This window comes from Diabrotica virgifera, chromosome 8 (genome assembly GCF_917563875.1).
Source record: "Diabrotica virgifera virgifera chromosome 8, PGI_DIABVI_V3a".
NCBI classification, from domain to species: domain Eukaryota; kingdom Metazoa; phylum Arthropoda; class Insecta; order Coleoptera; family Chrysomelidae; genus Diabrotica; species Diabrotica virgifera.
The window spans coordinates 90,400,434-90,419,811 of NC_065450.1; the positions used below are offsets into that span (position 1 = coordinate 90,400,434).

General features: G+C 34.6%; 2 protein-coding genes across 3 annotated transcripts in view; one reads left to right on the forward strand and one right to left on the reverse strand.

Moving 5' to 3' along the window:
* LOC126890813 (endoplasmic reticulum transmembrane helix translocase) overlaps window positions 1–19,378 on the forward strand; it is a 214,742-nt gene that overhangs the window by 125,984 nt on the left and 69,380 nt on the right. The gene's annotated exons all lie outside the window — the stretch shown is intronic.
* Window positions 13,099–19,378, reverse strand: part of LOC126890814 (mucin-21-like) — a 34,706-nt gene continuing 28,426 nt past the window's right edge. For both annotated transcript variants that reach the window (XM_050660005.1, XM_050660006.1), the window contains exon 3: window positions 13,099–13,474. In XM_050660005.1, coding sequence (XP_050515962.1) covers window positions 13,176–13,474 — 299 coding nt within the window. In that variant the 3' untranslated portion in view covers window positions 13,099–13,175. The remainder of the gene's footprint in view (window positions 13,475–19,378) is intronic.

Here is a 19,378-nt window from a genome sequence, read left to right on the forward strand (position 1 = left end):
TCTGGGTTGGGCCTTTTTTGGACCAATTATACTATACTACCTCCGTAACTTTGGAACCGTTCATTTTAGAAGGGTTATGCATAGAGCCTTTTTTATTTCAAATTTAATGTAGAACAATTTTGTGTAGAGAGTTGTTCATTCTAAACCGCTTAGTTTTAGAAATATTGACGAAAAACTTAAAAAACTACGAATTTGCAGATTTCTTCCCCCTCTCCCCCCCCCCAAATCCGACGCTCATAATGGTGTGACTTTTTTCTGAACATTATGTGGACCATATAAAACAATTTGGTGTTGGAGGATAACTTTCACTTTTGATGTCTGGGTTTGGGTCTAACTATACCATACTATTAGTCCATGAAATCGTCGTTCATATTGATATTTTGGGCAATCGAATAGGATATGTTTCACTGACAGCTGACATTGGCAATATTGGCACATAGGAGGGTCTTCAGAAGCCATTAAATATCCGTGGGTTAGTCTGGTATGCCCAATTCTCAGTCGTCTAAGTACTACGGTTGATTTTCTGCAGATATTCGGCGGTGTAAATGTACCAATATTCGGTTGAATTTCTTTCAGTTTCGAAGGCAGCCTATCCCAATGGGTTTGCCAGCTATTGCCTGTTAAATGTTTAAAATGACATTTTAAATCTTTGTCTATTTGGATACATTCAGGATCACTGGTTGATGATAGTGCTGATGTGGCTGCGGCGTCTGCTCTTTCATTTCCCTGAATACCTACATGGGAGGGTACCCAGATGATTGTCGGGAAGACTCCTTGAGAGGTCAGTGAGTTAATTGAGTAATGGATGGCTTTAACAATTGTATGTCTTGTGAAAATATTTTTTATGGAATTGATAGATGCTAAGGAGTGAGTGCAAGTTGCTGGAGATGCGTAATTATGTGATAAAGAGTTTATTGCGTGAAGTATTCCTACTAATTCAGCTGTATGAATGCTGCAAAATGATAGGAGGGTCGATGTTTTGATGATTTCTGTTGACGTTGTGACTGCACAACTAACTCTGCCATTATTCTTGGAGCCATCATTATAGATTATTAGGTCAGAGTGTAATTGGCTAACAATATTTAGGAACATGTGTTGGAGAATTAACGGATGAGTTTCATGTTTGGGATATTGACTTAAGGTAGTATTTATTTTGGGGATAGTTTTATTCCAAGGAGGAACGGAGGAGATCTTATTGGGGGAAGTAGCTGTCAAGTCTATATTTTGTAAAATCGGTGAGAGTAGCTGTCGAATCGTGGGTAGTTTGCCCGAAGTAAGACCAATATTTTCTTGGGGGTTAGCTATCAAAGAATGTACTAAATTACTGGGAGTGGCTGATATCCTAGCAGCGTAGTTAAGTAGTAGCTGCTGGCGTCTGACCCAAAGTGGAGCTTCATCAGCTTCAACGTGTAAACTATCTGAGGGACTGGATCTGAATGCTCCCAAGCATAGCCTCAGAGCACTGTTGTGTATCGGATTCAACTTCTTTAAATCAGATTTTGATGCAGTCATGTACAAAAAACAACCATAATCTAACCTGGAACGAATCAGGGATCTGTATATTATCAGCATCATTTTCTCTTCTGCTCCCCATTGATGATGTGCAAGTGTTTTCAAGATGTTTAGTTTACCAGCACAGTTGTCCTTTAGATTTTTTAAGTGTATTTTCCAATTTAACTTCTGATCGAATACTAGCCCCAAGATTTTATGATGATTTACTGTGGGTAAAGCAACATCGTTTAGATATATTTCCGGGTTATGAGCACTTGATTGCTTTCTGGTAAATCTTAGTATTTTAGATTTTGAGTTGGAAAGTTTGATGCCATGTTGTGTGGACCAGGAATATACGTTGTTTACAGCATTTTGAATAAGATTTGATGTACTGGATATGCTTGCTCCACTACAGTAAATAAGTAGATCATCAGCGTATAGTAGAGCTTTTACCGGTTGATTAACTTCTTCTGAAATATCATTAATTGTTAAGTTGAACAGAGTTGGACTTGAAACAGAGCCTTGAGGTACACCATTGAGTTGTTCGAGAACATGCGACTCACTTCCATTTATTCTAACTTTAAATTTACGGTCATTTAAAAAGTTATCTATGAATGCGTAAATATTGCCTGTAATATTATTATCGATGAGTTTCTGTAATATTACATTCTTTGGAATATTGTCGAAGGCGCTTTCAATATCGAAGGCTGCCACAACTGTATCATGTTTCTTATTGAAATTCTCGGTTATATGATTTTGTAGTAATACTAAATTGTCCAATGCGCTTCGTTGTGGTCTGAATCCCGATTGAACCGAGCTAATTATGTTATCCTTTTCAGAAAACCAGATAAGTCTATTATTGATTAATTTTTCCATTAATTTGCACATGCAACAAGTTAATGAGATGGGTCTATAAGAGGATGGCTCTATTGAAGGTTTGTATGGTTTTTTTTTAATTGGAAGAATGATTGATTGTCTCCATAGGTTAGGAAACTTTCCGTTGATCCAAAGAGAATTATAAAATGAAAGTAATTTTGTAAGTCCATTGATAGCTAAATTTTTGAGGAATATGGATGGTATATTGTCAGTTCCTGCCGCAGAATTTTTTAGCGTGGATATCGCAAAAGTAAGCTCTTGAAAGGTAAAAGGTGAATTTAAAGCGTGAAGGTCATCTGACAGATCTGTAGTAGAAGAAATAACTTTATGGGGAATTAGAGTATTTTTGTAGTGGTCATTTTTGCTTTTATTATGAAAATGAGTTGCCATGATGTTAGCGATTTGGTCGTCTTCCGTTACTATTGAATTATGAAAACTAAGGGCTGAAATTGACAAGTGTGTTGTTTTCCCATGCATTTGTTTGATTTTCTTCCAAACTTGACCGGAAGGAGCATCAACAGATATGGAAGATATATATTTATTCCAGCAGTCTTTTTTACTTTGTTTTATGACTCGTCGGGCTATAGCTTTTAGTTGTTTGAATTTGATCAGGTTTGCCTCGGTTCTGGTTCTACGATATTTATTTAATGCCGTTTTGCTTTCTCGGATAGCGTTCTTACATTCAGTATTCCACCAGGGTACAGTTTTTCGAGAGGCCGATATTGTGCATGTTCCAATGTGTGTTTCAGCGGCTAGGGAGATTAAACTCACTAAGGAGTCTAGTCCTGTATCAGGATCTTCTGACAGTTGTACCTGGTTGATCTTGTTTTCAATGAAGTCTGAAAAATTTTTCCAGTTAGCTTGAGATAATTTCCATCTTGAAATTTTTGCTCTGGGTTTGCTGATAGAATTAGAAATCAAGATAGGAAAGTGGTTACTATCATAAAGGCAGTCCATTGTGGTCCAAGTTAGAAGTGGTGTTAACCTTGGATCACATAAGCTGAGATCAATTGAGGAGAAAGTACCACTAGAAATGTTGAAGTGTGTTTTGGATCCAGTATTTAAGATGCAGATGTTCGAGGAGTTTAGAACATTTTCAACGACTTTTCCTCTACCAAATGTTCTTTCCGATCCCCAAAGTGAATTGTGGGCATTAAAATCACCTACTAAAATAAAGGGGGCTGGAAGTTGATTAATTAAATTTATTAGTTCAGATTCAGTAAGATTGTGGGAAGGTGGTATGTAAATGCTACAGATAGTAATTATATTTGGGCACCAAAGAGTAACCGCAATGGCTTCTAGTGTGGTAGTTAAGTGTACTTCTTGACAATAGTAGTCTTTAGAAATATATATCGAAGTGCCTCCGCTAGCTCTAATGTAATTTGTTCTTAAAAAGTGATGTGCTTCAAAACCATTAAGATAACCCTTGTCCGTTTGCTTGAAGTTTGTTTCTTGTAGGCAGATAATGTCAGCATTCGTGTCCATAATTAATTATTGAATACGTTCTAGACGGGGGTAAAACCCGTCGCAGTTCCATTGGATTAAATTGAAAATGATTACTTTATATTTCTGATGTGGCTGGACCTTCAGAGAAATGGTCTTCTTTGAAATTGTCCTGTGAGGATACCGAGATTATGCTTTCTGCGTCAGAATTACTTGAGCCTAGTTCCATTTTAATTTTTTTAATAATTCTAGTGAGTCGATTTTTGAGAGATCTATCTGTTAGTGATTTGTGGATCTTGGAAATATCAGAGAGGAGATCTTCTATATTTTTTGTAAACAGAAGTGCTTCACTCAGTGGGCTGGATTTACCGTAACAATTCTTTAAGAAAGCTATGAAGTTATCGACCGGTAACATAAAAGAATCTTTTTGGTAGTGGTCTCTGATTGCATTCTTGGATTCCAAAGATATTTTGCAGTCATCGTGAATTGAAGAGTCCCTTTTGACTTTCTTTTTGGGTTGAGTTGCTTTTTTTGTGGCTTGCTCTGGTCTGATAAACTCTGAATTAGTTGGTTGTTCTATTTCTGACGAGTCACGAGTCCAGACTTTGGTCTCTTTGCACCTTTTGAATCTATATCCATTTTTTGCGTGTCATTGGGAGTTTCCAAATTATGGTCTTGTGGAGCTACCGGTGGTTTGTTTAGACTTGCAACTTGGGAAATATCATAAGGAGGGGAAGGTGTTTTGTTCGAATTTTCTGATTGATTAGATTCAGGAGTGGAGCAATTTGATGCAGTGTGGCCAGGTTTTTTACATAAGAAGCAAATCATTTTATCTGTGGATAAAAATATTCTATGATCAAGATTGTCAAATGGAATAATCAGGGATGTTTCAAGTTCAGGATTATCATGGGGTGGCACAAAATATACTTGCCTACGGAAGGATAAAATATGGTTGTATTCATCTCCTGGCACGAAAAATGGACAAGGCAATGATACAAAAGGATATGAGAACAAGCAAGATTAGCAAAAAGAAAGAAAGAAAGGGTAATACAAAAAAGAAAAAAAGAGAGGGAGGTGTTATAAGAATAGCGTCATGGAATATAAGAACATTACTTAGAGCAGGAAAACTGGAAGAAATTACATCAGTTCTGATACAGTATAAGGTGGAAATAGCAGCACTGCAGGAAATTAGATGGAAAGGGAAAGGACAAATAGATCAACAGAATAGTACCTTCATATACTCAGGGGAAGAAAAGCAAGGACAACATGGGGTAGGATTCATAGTAATTGGAAATATGAGAGACAAAATAATGGAAGTCAGACTAATAAACAAAAGAATAGCTTACCTAAGGATTGAAGCTAAACAGGCAAACATATCCCTACTAAATGTTTATGCACCGACAGAAAATGCGAAAGAGGAGGAAAAAGATCATTTCTACGACACTATGGAAGAAGAGCTAGAAAAAATACCAAAAGAAGATGTGATATTAATATTGGGCGATTTTAATGCACAAATAGGAAAGGAGGATTATATACAGCAAATAGCAGGCAAACATACAATACATGAGAAAACGAATGACAACGGGCACAGAATATGCAATATAGCGACAGGAAATAATATGTCTATCAGCAGTACAATGTTCAAGCATCAAAGAAAACACAAAGTCACATGGGTTTCTCCAGACCAAAAAACAGAGTCACAAATAGACCACATATTAATATCGAAAAGAAGACAATCAAGTATAATGGATGTGAGAAGCTACAGAGGTGCATGCGGAGACTCAGACCATTTCCTGGTGGTAGCAAAGCTGAGACAAAAGATGAAAGTAATGAGAAGGCAGAAAGAGAGGAACAAGAGGTGGAATATCGAAAAATTGAAGGAAGCAAAAGAGATACAAAAGTATGAACATGAAATAGGTAAAAGAATTGCCGCACTGAATAAGGAAAGAGATGATGTCGAAGAAATATGGGGTGATATTAAAAAAGCAATTAACCACACGGCTGAGACTACATTAGGGACGAAGCAAATTACAAGAAAGAAGGACTGGTTCAATACAGAATGTAAAGAAGCAGTTGAAGAAAAAGTAAAAGCACGAAATCAGTGGATGCGGACTCACAAAAATGAACATAGAGACATGTACGAGCAAAAAAGAAAGGCAAGCAACAAAGTAATAAGAGAACAAAAGAGAAAATTCATGGATAGTCAGTTGGAGGAAATTGAGGCGGAAAGTAAGACTCAGAACACCAAGAAATTCTACACAAAAATCAGAGAACAGAACAGAGGTTTCAAACCAAAAGTAAATGGAGTTAAAAATAAACAAGGGCAAATAGTAACACAAGATCAACCATATATGAAAGTCTGGATGGAACACTTCAAGGAGTTACTGTCAGAAAATGAAACAGAAGAGATTACAGAAATGGAGGAAGAGTGGGAAAATAATGGAATGAAGGAGCCAACACTCGAAGAAGTAATTGAAATAATTAAAAATAACAAAAACGGAAGAGCACCCGGAAAAGATAACATAAACAGCGAACTCATAAAACTAGGAGGGAAACCGTTGCATAGGGAAATACACAAACTGATAGTAAACATCTGGAAAGAAGAAAAAATGCCAAAAGAATGGCAAACAGGCCAAATAATAACGATACATAAAAAGGGAAACCAACAAGAATGTCAAAATTACAGGGGAATAACATTACTGAGTACAGTATATAAGGTATTGTCAACCATAATACAAAGAAGATTACAAGAAGCAGCAGAGAATAAGATTGGTCAATATCAGTGTGGATTCAGGAAAGGAAAATCCACAATAGATGCGATATACATACTAAAACAAATAATGGAGAAGGCGAACGAAGCTAACATAAACTTAGAAATACTTTTCGTAGATTTTAAACAAGCTTTTGATTCCATCAAACGAAACCAACTATTGGAAATATTAAAAATGCTACAGGTACCGCTTAAATTAAGAAAACTTATAAAAATGACGATGAGCCATACCAGAGCGAGTGTAAAAACGCAAATAGGGGAAACAGAAGAGTTTGAAACAAACAAAGGAGTGAGGCAGGGTGATGGTTTATCCACAACACTATTCAACATGGCAATAGAATATATTACCAGAAAAATGAACAAAGGTACACTCAGAAATAGAGGAGGTCAAATTGTAGCATATGCCGATGACGTTGTGATAATGGCAAAGAGAAGAGATATATTAACGCAAATGGTAGAGGAACTCATTCAAGAAGGAAAAACAGTGGGTCTGAGTATTAACGAAAACAAAACAAAAATTTTAAGATTAGGGAAAAATCCTACTAATAGAGAGGTTAAAGTGGGAAGATACAAATTTGAAGAAGTAAGTAAATATAAGTACCTGGGAGTCATGCTGTCAAGTGATGGAACAAGAGAAAACGAAATAAAAGAGAAAACATTGGCAATAAATAGAGCATTCCAAGCCAACAAAAAAATGATAAAAAGCAAAATATTAACAAAAACTACTAAATTAAGGCTCTATGAAACGTTAATTAGACCGACATTAATGTATGGAGCAGAAGTGATGACAATGACCAAGACAGACGAAGAAAATTTGAGAAGAACTGAGAGAAAAATAATTCGGGCAATATTAGGACCAATAAAAACAGCAGAGGGTGAATACAGGAGTCGAAGAAATAACGAAATAAATGAGGAATTGAAGGGACAAGATATAGTCAGGAGAATAAAGAGACAAAGATTGAGATGGCTTGGGCATGTATGGAGAGCAGGAGAAGAAGCGATAATAAACATAGTGACAAAGTGGTCTCCGGCCGGAAGGAGACGAAGAGGAAGACCGAGGTCCAAATGGCTGGAAGAGGTGAAGCGAGATCTAGAGGGCATGGGTATTAGAAATGCAGAAGAAAAAGCAAGAGACAGAAGGAGCTGGAACCGGATATGTAATGCAGTTTAAGAAAGAGAAGAACGGAGGACTGATCCACCTCGAAAACATGGATCTAGAGAGCCTGTAAAGGCGGCGCTACCCCCACGGGGGTGTTTTAGCCACTATATATCTGTTAGTGATTTGTGGATCTTGGAAATATCAGAGAGGAGATCTTCTATATTTTTTGTAAACAGAAGTGCTTCACTCAGTGGGCTGGATTTACCGTAACAATTCTTTAAGAAAGCTATGAAGTTATCGACCGGTAACATAAAAGAATCTTTTTGGTAGTGGTCTCTGATTGCATTCTTGGATTCCAAAGATATTTTGCAGTCATCGTGAATTGAAGAGTCCCTTTTGACTTTCTTTTTGGGTTGAGTTGCTTTATTTTTTGGCTTGCTCTGGTATGATAAACTCTGAATTAGTTGGTTGTTCTATTTCTGACGAGTCACGAGTCCAGACTTTGGTCTCTTTGCACCTTTTGAATCTATATCCATTTTTTGAGTGTCATTGGGAGTTTCCAAATTATGGTCTTGTGGAGCTACCGGTGGTTTGTTTAGACTTGCAACTTGGGAAATATCATAAGGAGGGGAAGGTGTTTTGTTCGAATTTTCTGATTGATTAGATTCAGGAGTGGAGCAATTTGATGCAGTGTGGCCAGGTTTTTTACATAAGAAGCAAATCATTTTATCTGTGGATAAAAATATTCTATGATCAAGATTGTCAAATGGAATAATCAGGGATGTTTCAAGTTCAGGATTATCATGGGGTGGCACAAAATATACTTGCCTACGGAAGGATAAAATATGGTTGTATTCATCTCCTGGAATACCAGCTCTTAGAAATGATATTGGAGAAACTAACTGAAGTCCTATATTTTTCAGGGCGGTCTCTAACATTTCATGTGGTATTGAGGGACATACATTAGATATGATCAGTCGTTTTGCTGGTGTGACTAATTTTCTTACTGACAGGATATGGCTTCCGATGTTAATAGTAGGGTTTGTGGAAATAAGCTGCTCAACTAGGTCGGTTTTGGTTAAATAAATACATATTCTGCTGTTTGAGATCCTTGAGGCGAAGCATATATTTCTTGGTCCGATAATGTCTCCTATGGATTTGACGTAGTCGTATAACTTAAGGTCTTCTTCAGAGTGCATCACTACGGCTTGCTGTTTGCTGGGGAAGGATACTTTCGGTGGTATATTTTTCTTTATTGCTGCTGTGTACGAAGTGGAAGGCTGTGAGGTGTTTGTCATTGTGGTGGTATCTTCGGTTGGTGAACTCATATTTTTTTATTTAGGGTGCCCTCGTAGTCAAAAGCAACCCTAGAGATGATCTTTTATTTTTGGCTTCTATTCGTGTATATTATATTCAGCAACCAGTAATTACTCATCGTAATTCTGGCTGCCTATCGACAGCTGATTAGTTGTTCCAATAATAGGTTTGTTGTGATTATTGATAAGAGAAGCAAAAAGTTGTTTAGCAAATATGGTGTTGTGAATGTTTATATTTAGTGCCAGTAAGTGCAGTAAAACTAAATTTCACTCACCGAAATATCACCAGCAGGGGCACAACACAATAAATTCACTTCACTGTAACTCCTATCAATTAACATCAACTTTTTCTCCACCAAAACTGCAAAATATTACAGAGGTCGTCCAATGCGAAATAACTCGTTCTAGCTCGATTAGGCCAGTCCTAATGGAACAGTTAAAATATACGAATTTATAATTTACCCGGAGTCTTCGGCTTCAGTGGAATTGGCATCATCGTAGGATACAGAAACATTTTTGACTTCTTGCTGTGCTGACCGCATACATACTTGCATTTTGAACAAACTCTGGTTGTTTTTGCCCACTTATTGGCCTTTTTCTTTTAGATTTTGCTAATTTGACACATGAATGATATCGTCCCTTTCCATTTTGGGATGGTGTTGAAGGTATTCAAGGGTATTATTTGTAATCCACTGTCAAGTGTTTATAAAAGTATGAGGAAATGAATTAAATTATAGAAATCCTAATTATGCCACCTAATAGGGTAGTAGTACGCCGACAACTACTAATTATTTGAGATTTTTAGGCACAAAGGTATTTAGAAAATCGGATGTAATGCAATGTTGTGGATACTTTTTAACCCTCCTTGGTCCTTCTAGGGTTAAAGGGGCACATATTTTTCCGATATTTTCGATTATTTTACTTTCGTCCCTAAGGCAGAGTAAGAATCATCCCATAAGTACATAATGTATATTGTTTGAAAACACTTATAATTCCCCATACATTAATCTTTAAATTTTTTATTTCGGTACATTAGTATATTTGATTAAAAAAATACATTTTAAAACTAATATTTTTAGCTGGTTACTTATTTCTTAGTTGACCAAATGGTGAAACTGATGACCTCCGATTTTCATACAATGATAAAGGTTTTTTCGATTTTTTTTACATTCCGAAGCAATTGCATTCGTTATTACTGGTGGTATTCTATAGATTTTAAATCCAGGGGAGACATATTTGGTGACCGAGAAGGCCATTCGTTATCAAAATTTTCGTGGAAAATTTTGGTGTACACATTGATCAACAAACAAAGCATGCAGAGGAGCAACGTCCTGTTGCAAAGTAAAATGATATTTTCATATTGTTGATATTTTTCAATAATATTCCTCAAGGCAGAATTAATCACGTCTTCCTTTAATTGTAAATTCATTTAGTTAGTCAAATTTCCAGGTAGAAATAAAAGGCCCCACCAGTCGATCACCAAAAATACCATCCCATTTATTTAATTTTTGATGTTGTGTTTGATGATGTGCATGCACCTCGTGGACAATTCTGAGGTTCTAATCAGAGCAATAACCGAAATTGTGTCGAAATCCACAAGGGAAAGAAAGATTTTTTCCTGTAGCGGTCTGTATACCATCAATCATAAAAATTAAAAAAAAAACTTTGTAAAAACTATAAACTTTATTAAAATCCCTTTAAGGGCTACATCACAGAACGTTTTCGATATTTAAAAGTATTATCATCAATATGTACTTAGAACTGGTTGATCACAAGGATTGATAACATTTATAAATAATTAGGCTCTTGGGCTCCCCCATCTCGTGAGTTGCTAAACAGGTAGATATGCCTACATGATGACTGTTAGATGGCAACTGAACTCAGTGATACGGCTGACAGTTACTTATGGTTTAGTATTTTGTTGAAAAAAGACGTCTTTTTAATCGTGTGCGACCTCTTTCAACACCGTACAAAGACAAGCACTTTGAAATATACCATGATACTTGAATAGTACAGGGATGCATCTTTAGAGGTAACAGGTCAGGTCACATCACAGGTCTCCCTCCGTTGGAATTGTATATTTCGGTGATGACCTTTATGACAATTGAGATTTAAGGCAAACAATATTTGGAGACCGAATTATATACTGAATAGCCGCACAAATACTACTGGGACTATACTTGAGGAATCCATCTTTATGATGAACTCGGATATGATGACACCAGAACCAATCTTCGCTGGGAAGATTAACACAATTATACCATCTAGAGAGCAAAAAGTCACACATATTAATAAGGAATAGATATGGTTAACTAATGGATCTAAAATTGCTCATAGTACTGGATCAGGAGTCTTTGGACAGACATGTCTCTCTCTCTCTCTCTCTCTCTCTCTCTCTCTCTCTCTCTCTCTCTCTCTCTCTCTCTCTCTCTCTCGTTCCATCCCTCCTTGTGGAGTATTGGACGCTTATGCGTTTCTTGGGATTCGCCCATCTCTAATTGAATTAGTAAGACGTGTTTATGATTGCTTGTAATTTTTATCAAATTTTATGATTATTACGGATATAATTAAAAAGCTTTTAAAGCGCCAAAGTGATTGCATAGACATGTAATTATAGTAAATCTTATACTAGGTCAATATTCAACTGTTCCAGGTTGAAGTTTTTGCTTTGGTGGCCTGCTATGATGAATTCACGGATGGAGATACTCAAGCAGCTATTCTGGCAGCAAAAAACCCACTCACCAAATCAAAACTGGTGAGGAATTGCAAAGATCTCCTCGATAACCTGACAAAACATAATAAAGTGTGTTTAATATGGGTGACGCGTCGTGGAAATGTACAAGGAGATTTGTTGACAAAACAAGGCTCGAAAAAAACATTTGTAGACCCAGAACCATTCTGTGGCATTACCAAAGGTGCTACAAAAAAGGATTTTCACAAGTGGCTGATAAAAATCATCGAAAGAAATGGAGCACTCAAGAGCACTTTCAGACTAAGAAAAAAAACCAAGAATATTGATAAAACCTCTCTGGCAATTTGATGAGCCTCAATAAAGAACCTCGTAAGGTGAATGAACCATGGTACAGAAAATGCGAAATGGAAGAAGAGACTGTCATACACATCCTCTGCAATTGCAATGTGCTAATGAGGCAAGAATTGGCTAATGAGGCACTTCAAGTGCCAGAAATTATCGAATCTCACCTGGACTAAGAAGAAGGCAATAACACCACCCAGAGCATGATGCGACAAATGAACCGAAAATTGTGTCTCATTGAACAGTATGAACTTTAAGTTTATTTAAATTCTTTTTGAAGTTAACCGGGCTGGAGTAGCTCAGGCGGTAGGATATCTGACTCCCATGTAGGTAGGCCGGGTTTAAATCCCAGCGCCGCGCCGGCGAGAACAGTTAAGACATTTTTAAAAATGTCTATAGGCCCCAGGTCGACTCAGCTTGAATAAAATGAGTACCTTTGGGTAAAATCAGGGGTAATAATACACGGTTGAAGCATAGCACTGGACCTGTTACCTTTCTTCTATACCGTAGGCCCTAGACTACCCTGCTATAAGCTATAATTCCAAAGCAGCGTTAGCGGTATAAAACGGGAGACTATTATTATTGTAGTTAATTAATTATTAAGGAATACGTTATGTAAAATATGTGAATATATTTTACAGTTTTCTTAAAATTCTTCATTAATATTTTCCAAATACTTTTGTTACATACATTTAGGAGTTATGGACAGCTTAACTCTAGATACCATGCGGCGCCGAATTTTCATAAACCTTCTACCGTCATGTGATATTCTGCTTGAAGTGACCATCCATTCCCTTGCTTCTCGTGGGATAAATATGAACTGGAAAGAAACAAACAAACAGCCTCAATCATTTGGACACTATAAAACGGCTAAGTCCAAGGGCCATATTTTCAAAGATAAAAAGAAATCCTAAAAATTAATCAGTAAAACCGCGATGAAGTGAAGCAATAACCGGAAAAGGTCAACAAGCAAACATGAGCAACGTAACGAGGAAAATATTTAATTTTCAGGTTGTAGTCTGAAAAGATTTAAGATACAAATCAACAAATCCTACAAAAAAAATCTACGGTAAATTAAAAACGTTTATTAAATTCTTACATACAGCCATTTTTAATACTGAAACATTTAAAAAAAAAACGTTGAACTCATTCGGAGACACTTGGTTGATCCTTTTTCTTGTGGATTATTCCACCAAAATGGATAATATAAGCTGGGTAGAAAGTATTATCGTCGTATTTAACGTATATGTTGTGCTGGTCGTTTGTGCTGGAATCAAAATTACACGGTGGTATCGCCATGTCACTGTTTCCCCTACAGCTGTTACGAATTAGAACATTAGCTATTATCATCACTTTGTTATATCCTTCGTCACAGAAAAGTGCTGCAAAATAAGCAACTGACGCGAAATTTACGCCTTGTCCGTATCTGGATCCAGAATTAGTACCTAAAATAACATATTCTTGTTTAATCCATAAATATTGTTATTAAAATTAACAATGACAATATACGGGAGTTTCTAAATAAGTCTGGCAAACTTTAAGGGGCTAAATGAAAAATAATGCCAGTTTGCTCTATAATAATAATAATAGCTTTATTGCCCAACAGTTTCCCATTTACAGGACAATGATAAAAATATTACATAATTTATAACACCTATTATAGGTAAGATAAAGATTTAAGCAGTAGTACCAAAAAAATAACATTAATAATACAAGTTAGACTAAAATTAATATAAATTCAAACAGAAAAAGAAAATAAATTAATAAAAAAAATAAAATAAAAAATTAGTGCTTATTTCAGACACTCAATAGCTACTTTTATAAAGTTCCTTTGAGAACATGAAAAAATATCACAATGCTTACCAATAACATTAAAATTTCTACACATTACATTAATAGGAGCCTTACATAGAATATTTGTACGAGCTCTTGTACACCTAAATAATACATTTGTTCTTAAATTTGACCTTGGAATATTAAAATTAATGTTTTCTAATATTGAAATACAATCAATTGCATTATTAACAAGTTTGTACAAAAAAATTAAAGATGCAACTTTTCTTCTTAATTCTAAACTACACATACTAAAACGATCACACAAGTAATTATTGTCTACACCTCTAGCCGGATAAAGACCATTTACTTTAAACATTAAAATTTTTAGAAATTTTCTCTGAACGCTTTCAATTGCAATGTTATGACAATCATAGAAAGGACTCCATACAATACTGGCATATTCAAGTTTAGAGCGGACATAAGTATAATATAGCAATGTTAATGACTTTATATTATTAAATGACTTACAATTGCGAATTAAAAACCCATAAGCCTTCAACGCTTCAGAAACTTTAACACACATATGTTCCACAAAAGTGAGTTTTGTGTCAAAAATTACACCCAAATCCTTAACCGTGTTCTGTCTTTCTAATATTCTATCGTGACAACTATAGTTAAATACAAATAAACTTGATTTCATAGAAAAAGTGACTACTTTACATTTTTATGTGTTAAGTTGTAATTTGTTGCTGTTGCACCAATTTTCCAATATTTCTATATTCTGCTGAAGTTGGTTACAATCATCCAGCTCCCTAATAGTAGAAAATATTTTCAAATCGTCAGCAAAGCCCAGTCTTTCGCATGAAATATTTTCAAGAAGGTCATTAATAAATAGTAGAAAGAGCAATGGACCGAGATTGGAACCTTGAGGCACACCAGACGCAGCAAGATATTTTTCTGAGACATAACCATTATATGCTACAAACTGCATCCTTCCCTGAAGATACGATTTTAACAATAAAAGAGCACTGTCAGTAAAACCAAATGTTCAAAGCTTGCTAAGTAATACTTCATGATCAATTCTGTCAAAAGCCTTCGAAAAATCGGTATATATAATATCAACTTGGCCATTATCGTCAATAACTTCAGAAAGATATTGGGTAAAATAAACCAATTTGGTTACAGTTGATCTTTTATTAACAAAACCATGCTGACGAGATGAAATATAAAGTTGAACAGAAGATAAGATCCTATTATATAATACGATTTCGAAAACCTTTGAAAAATTAGATAAAATAGAGACAGCTCTATAGTTTTCTATTTCTGACTTCACCCCAGCCTTAAATATCGGACACACCCTTGCTTCCTTCCATAGCTCTGGATACTTCATTTGTTGTATAGATAAGTTTATAATCTTGGTTAAAGGTATGACAAACGCACCAGCGCAATCTTTAATAAGAAACGAGGGAATCTTGTCAGGGCCTGATGTCATCTTATCTTTTAACTTTCTGATAGCAGCATTTATTTCATCCTCTGTAACCGATTGAAAATTAATTGATGTCATATATGGGTTTATTGGATAATTGCAACCACCTTCATCATCAGAAACTAAATACACACTACTGAAAAATTCCGCAAAAGCATTCACTATGGCTTGTGGATCTTTGTAATCACTTCCCTCAAAACTCATGTTGCCAGGAATTCGTGATGATTTATTTCTAGAGTGAATGTAAGACCAGAACTTAGTCTTGTCTTGAGAAATATTTGTTTGAATATCCTCCAAGTAATTGTCATATGCCACCTTGACCTGATATTTTATTAGTCGTCGTAATCTTTTAAACTCAATAAAATCGGAATGAATCTTTGATTTTTTATATTTGCGTCGGAATTTAGCTTTTAGTTTTATGTTTTTTATAATCGCGGAATCAAACCAAGGTGGATATTTATGAGCATGATTTTTGTAAACCGGAATACGCTTATCAAAAATTTCATAAATTTTATTATAAAAAGTTTGTACAGCAATATCTACTTTGTCGCAGCATTCGATAAAACTCCAATCTCTCTGTAGGATACTTGAATATAAGTTAACAAAATCTGCATTCCTAAAATTATAAGCTTTATCAAGTGAATTTGGAATAAACGTTACTTCCTTAGAAAATATGTTGTTAAAATTTATTAGTAGAGCCGTATGATGATCATCCTCAGCTACAAGAGGCACATCATCGTGAGACACAGTACATTTTATATTGGATGCTATCAAATCAAGTATTCGTTCAAGTGTATTTTTTATATTATTATATTGATCCAAGTTATTAGTATTAAATAAATTTAAAATTGCTGCAGTTTTTCTATCCGATATGTCATTCTCAATAAAATTAGACGCATTAAAATCTCCCAAAATAATCACAAAATTATCATTCAAATAATCAAGTGGCTCTAAAGATTCAAAGAAAAATTCAAAATCTAATAAACTTAACTTATCAGGAATATATAATACCATTACATAAAAAACGATATACCTTATGCTGCATTTAATAACTAACATATCAATTAATGGAAACTGAAGATCAAATGGTGAAGTATCCATTACCTCGGACTTTATAAAAAATTTTATTGCAAGCAAAATGCCACCGCCTTTTGTTTTATCAACTAAATCAAATTTACGATCTTTTCGATGTACATCGTATTCATCAGTAAATAATTCATTACTGGATACTTCCTCATTTAACCAAGTTTCACTTATAGCAATTATATCAAATTCAGAAACACTAACAGCAGCCAAAAAAGTCTTCAATTTACTGTTCAATCCACGCACATTTTGATAGTAGCATAATAAATCTTCTTTACAAGTTGAAAAGCTGTTGGGATTGTTCAGTTTAAATTTTGAACTATTCTATAAGCGTATGTATGTCTGCAATGCTTCATTTATGAGGCGTTAAAATTTTTTTTACTAACTGATGATTTATTTATTGCTCTAAAAACGGTTGAGATATGCAAATGAAAATTGGTGGGTTTTAAGAGGTAGTTATTGGGCATCTTTTTACATACAATTAAATATATTATATTCACCATTGGCGCGCATACGGGTAATAGTTTGAATTTATTTAAACAAAAAAATTGTACGCCACTGAGACATTTCAAATTAAAAATCATTTTTGAGTTTCTCGTTCAATTTGAGATAAAAAATCTATCTTCCCTTTTTTCATATGACGCGCCGTTTTTATGCAAAAAATAAAACATCTTAATGCTTAGTATTCGACAAAGTTTCTATATGAATGTTTTGGAAACTTATATTGCGAGGAATAAGTTAGGGATATAGAAAATTATGCTCATTTTCATAGTTAATGTTTTCGTGAACAGATTAACTGATTCCGCTAATTTGTTTTATTATTTTAGATATATCTTTAGTACTTAGGTACACAGTTGTACAAAGGTTTACTCAATATACCGGGTGAAAGAAAATAATTGTTTTTCTTATGTTAAGTTTGAGACACCCTGTAGGGAGGACGATGTACAAATCTGAGTATACATCGGAATCGTATTATGTCTTATGTTTTGTGAACATTCTGTTTTTTTAATGTCCCTGATATCTTTAGAAACCAAGAAAATAGGTGGTTTTACTCTTTTGTGTTTTAACTGAAACAAAACTAAATTAACAATAAAAAATAACAGTTAACAAAACTTTAAAAACAGAAAGGCACATAACGCAATGAGTTATTTGTCGACCAGGTAAGCGGTATACACAGCGCAACATAAGAGATACGAGATCGTTTAATGGAGGCTCTGTGATGTTTTGAGGTTGAATTTCCTTGAGAGTAAGTACATATTTGATGTCTTCGTGGGGGCTCTTTAAATAGCGAGAGGTACATTACACAGATTTTTTTCTTTGGGCGCTCTTTTCCTTTCGCAATATATATAGGAAATAATTTCATCTTAGTGGTATGATAAAACATGACATCCTCGCGTATCGCGTGTCGTCAAGTAAAACACATATTAAAGAGTAAAACCGTCTAGATTCTTTGTTATTAGAGATATTAGAGAAATTAAAAGAATAAAATGTTCACAAATTATGAGACTAGTAATGTAAAATTTCCGGGAAGATTCAAACGCCGGAAAGTTTCCGGAAAGTTTCCGGAAACTTTCCGGGAATATTGGAAACTTTCGGAAACTTATGGAAATATTGTATTTTTATTTAAATTCTTATAATAAACCATACAAATTAGTAGTTATCTTTATTTATTGTTGTAGTATTCCGACTACAGAAAAAATCTGTTAAAAATTAAACGTCCAAACTTACGTCCTTACTTAAAATTTAATTATTTTATATTATTAGTCAATATAATTAAAACTTAAAAAGGTATTTTATTTAAAAATATTTTAAAATAAAAAAGATATTTTCTTTTTTCTAATTTAGATAAGCATTCGTTTCCTCAGGCTTACTGATTGGAAGTAATGGAATATTTTCTATGTCCTTAAACGCCTCGACAACCTGGGATATTTTAAACATATTGCCTTCCAATAAAGTAACCCATTTCACAATTGGTGTTAGCAACTGCTACTTTTTGCAACTTTATCCAAAATATTTCATCCAGACAGTTCCGTTTAATATTCCGTTAACATTTTTAATGTTCTCCCTCTATGACCATAAGCATTTGTAAAGCACTTTTAGACGCAATAAGGCTATTTATACAGTTAAGTATTGAACCCTACCTAGTTTTTACAGGAAGTTTTAATGATATAACCATATTGTAGTTTTGAAGCTGGATTTTATTAAATCGGGCAACAGATATTTGGGAACTAGTTACATTTTTATTATAAAAATAATGAAGCTAATATTTCAATTAAATTTAAATTAAAATCAACAAATCATTCAACCACGAAAAGCAACTAAAAACAATTGGCAGTGGTGTAGGTTAGCCGGTCTCGTAAATTAAATATCGCTAGTTCCACGTAAATTCACGTCACGTCATGTCACTGACCCTTATGTCCAAAAGGCTCTTGGAAATATTCTCAAAAGTTCTCTGAAATATTATGGAAAGTTCTCGGAAATATTATGGAGAGTTCTCGAAAATATTCTCGAAAGTTCTCGGAAATATTCTCAAGAATTTTCCATTGAAAGTTTCCGGGAATATTCGCAGTCAGGTGAATATTTCCATTTTTTTACCGGCGAATGTTCTCGGAAACTTTCCAATGTTTGCGAATATTCGCTTGGAAATATTCTCGACTCACATCACTATATGAGACTACAACATAATATCGATGTATAACCACTCTTGTACCTTTTCCTCGCTAGAGGGTCTCAAACTTTTGTTTTGATTAAAACACATGTTAAACTACAAAATTGTCTATTTCCTTTGTTTCTAAAGATATCATGCACATTCAAAAAACAAAATGTTCACAAAACATAAGACTACAATACGATTTCGATGTATACTCACATTTTTGTACCTCGTCCTCCCTACAGGCTGTAGAAATACATTTCTTTTCTTCTAATTGTATGCCAAAAAGCGCAATAACTACCTCTTAAAACATACAAAATTTCATTTACTTATCTTAACCGGTTTTAGAGCAAT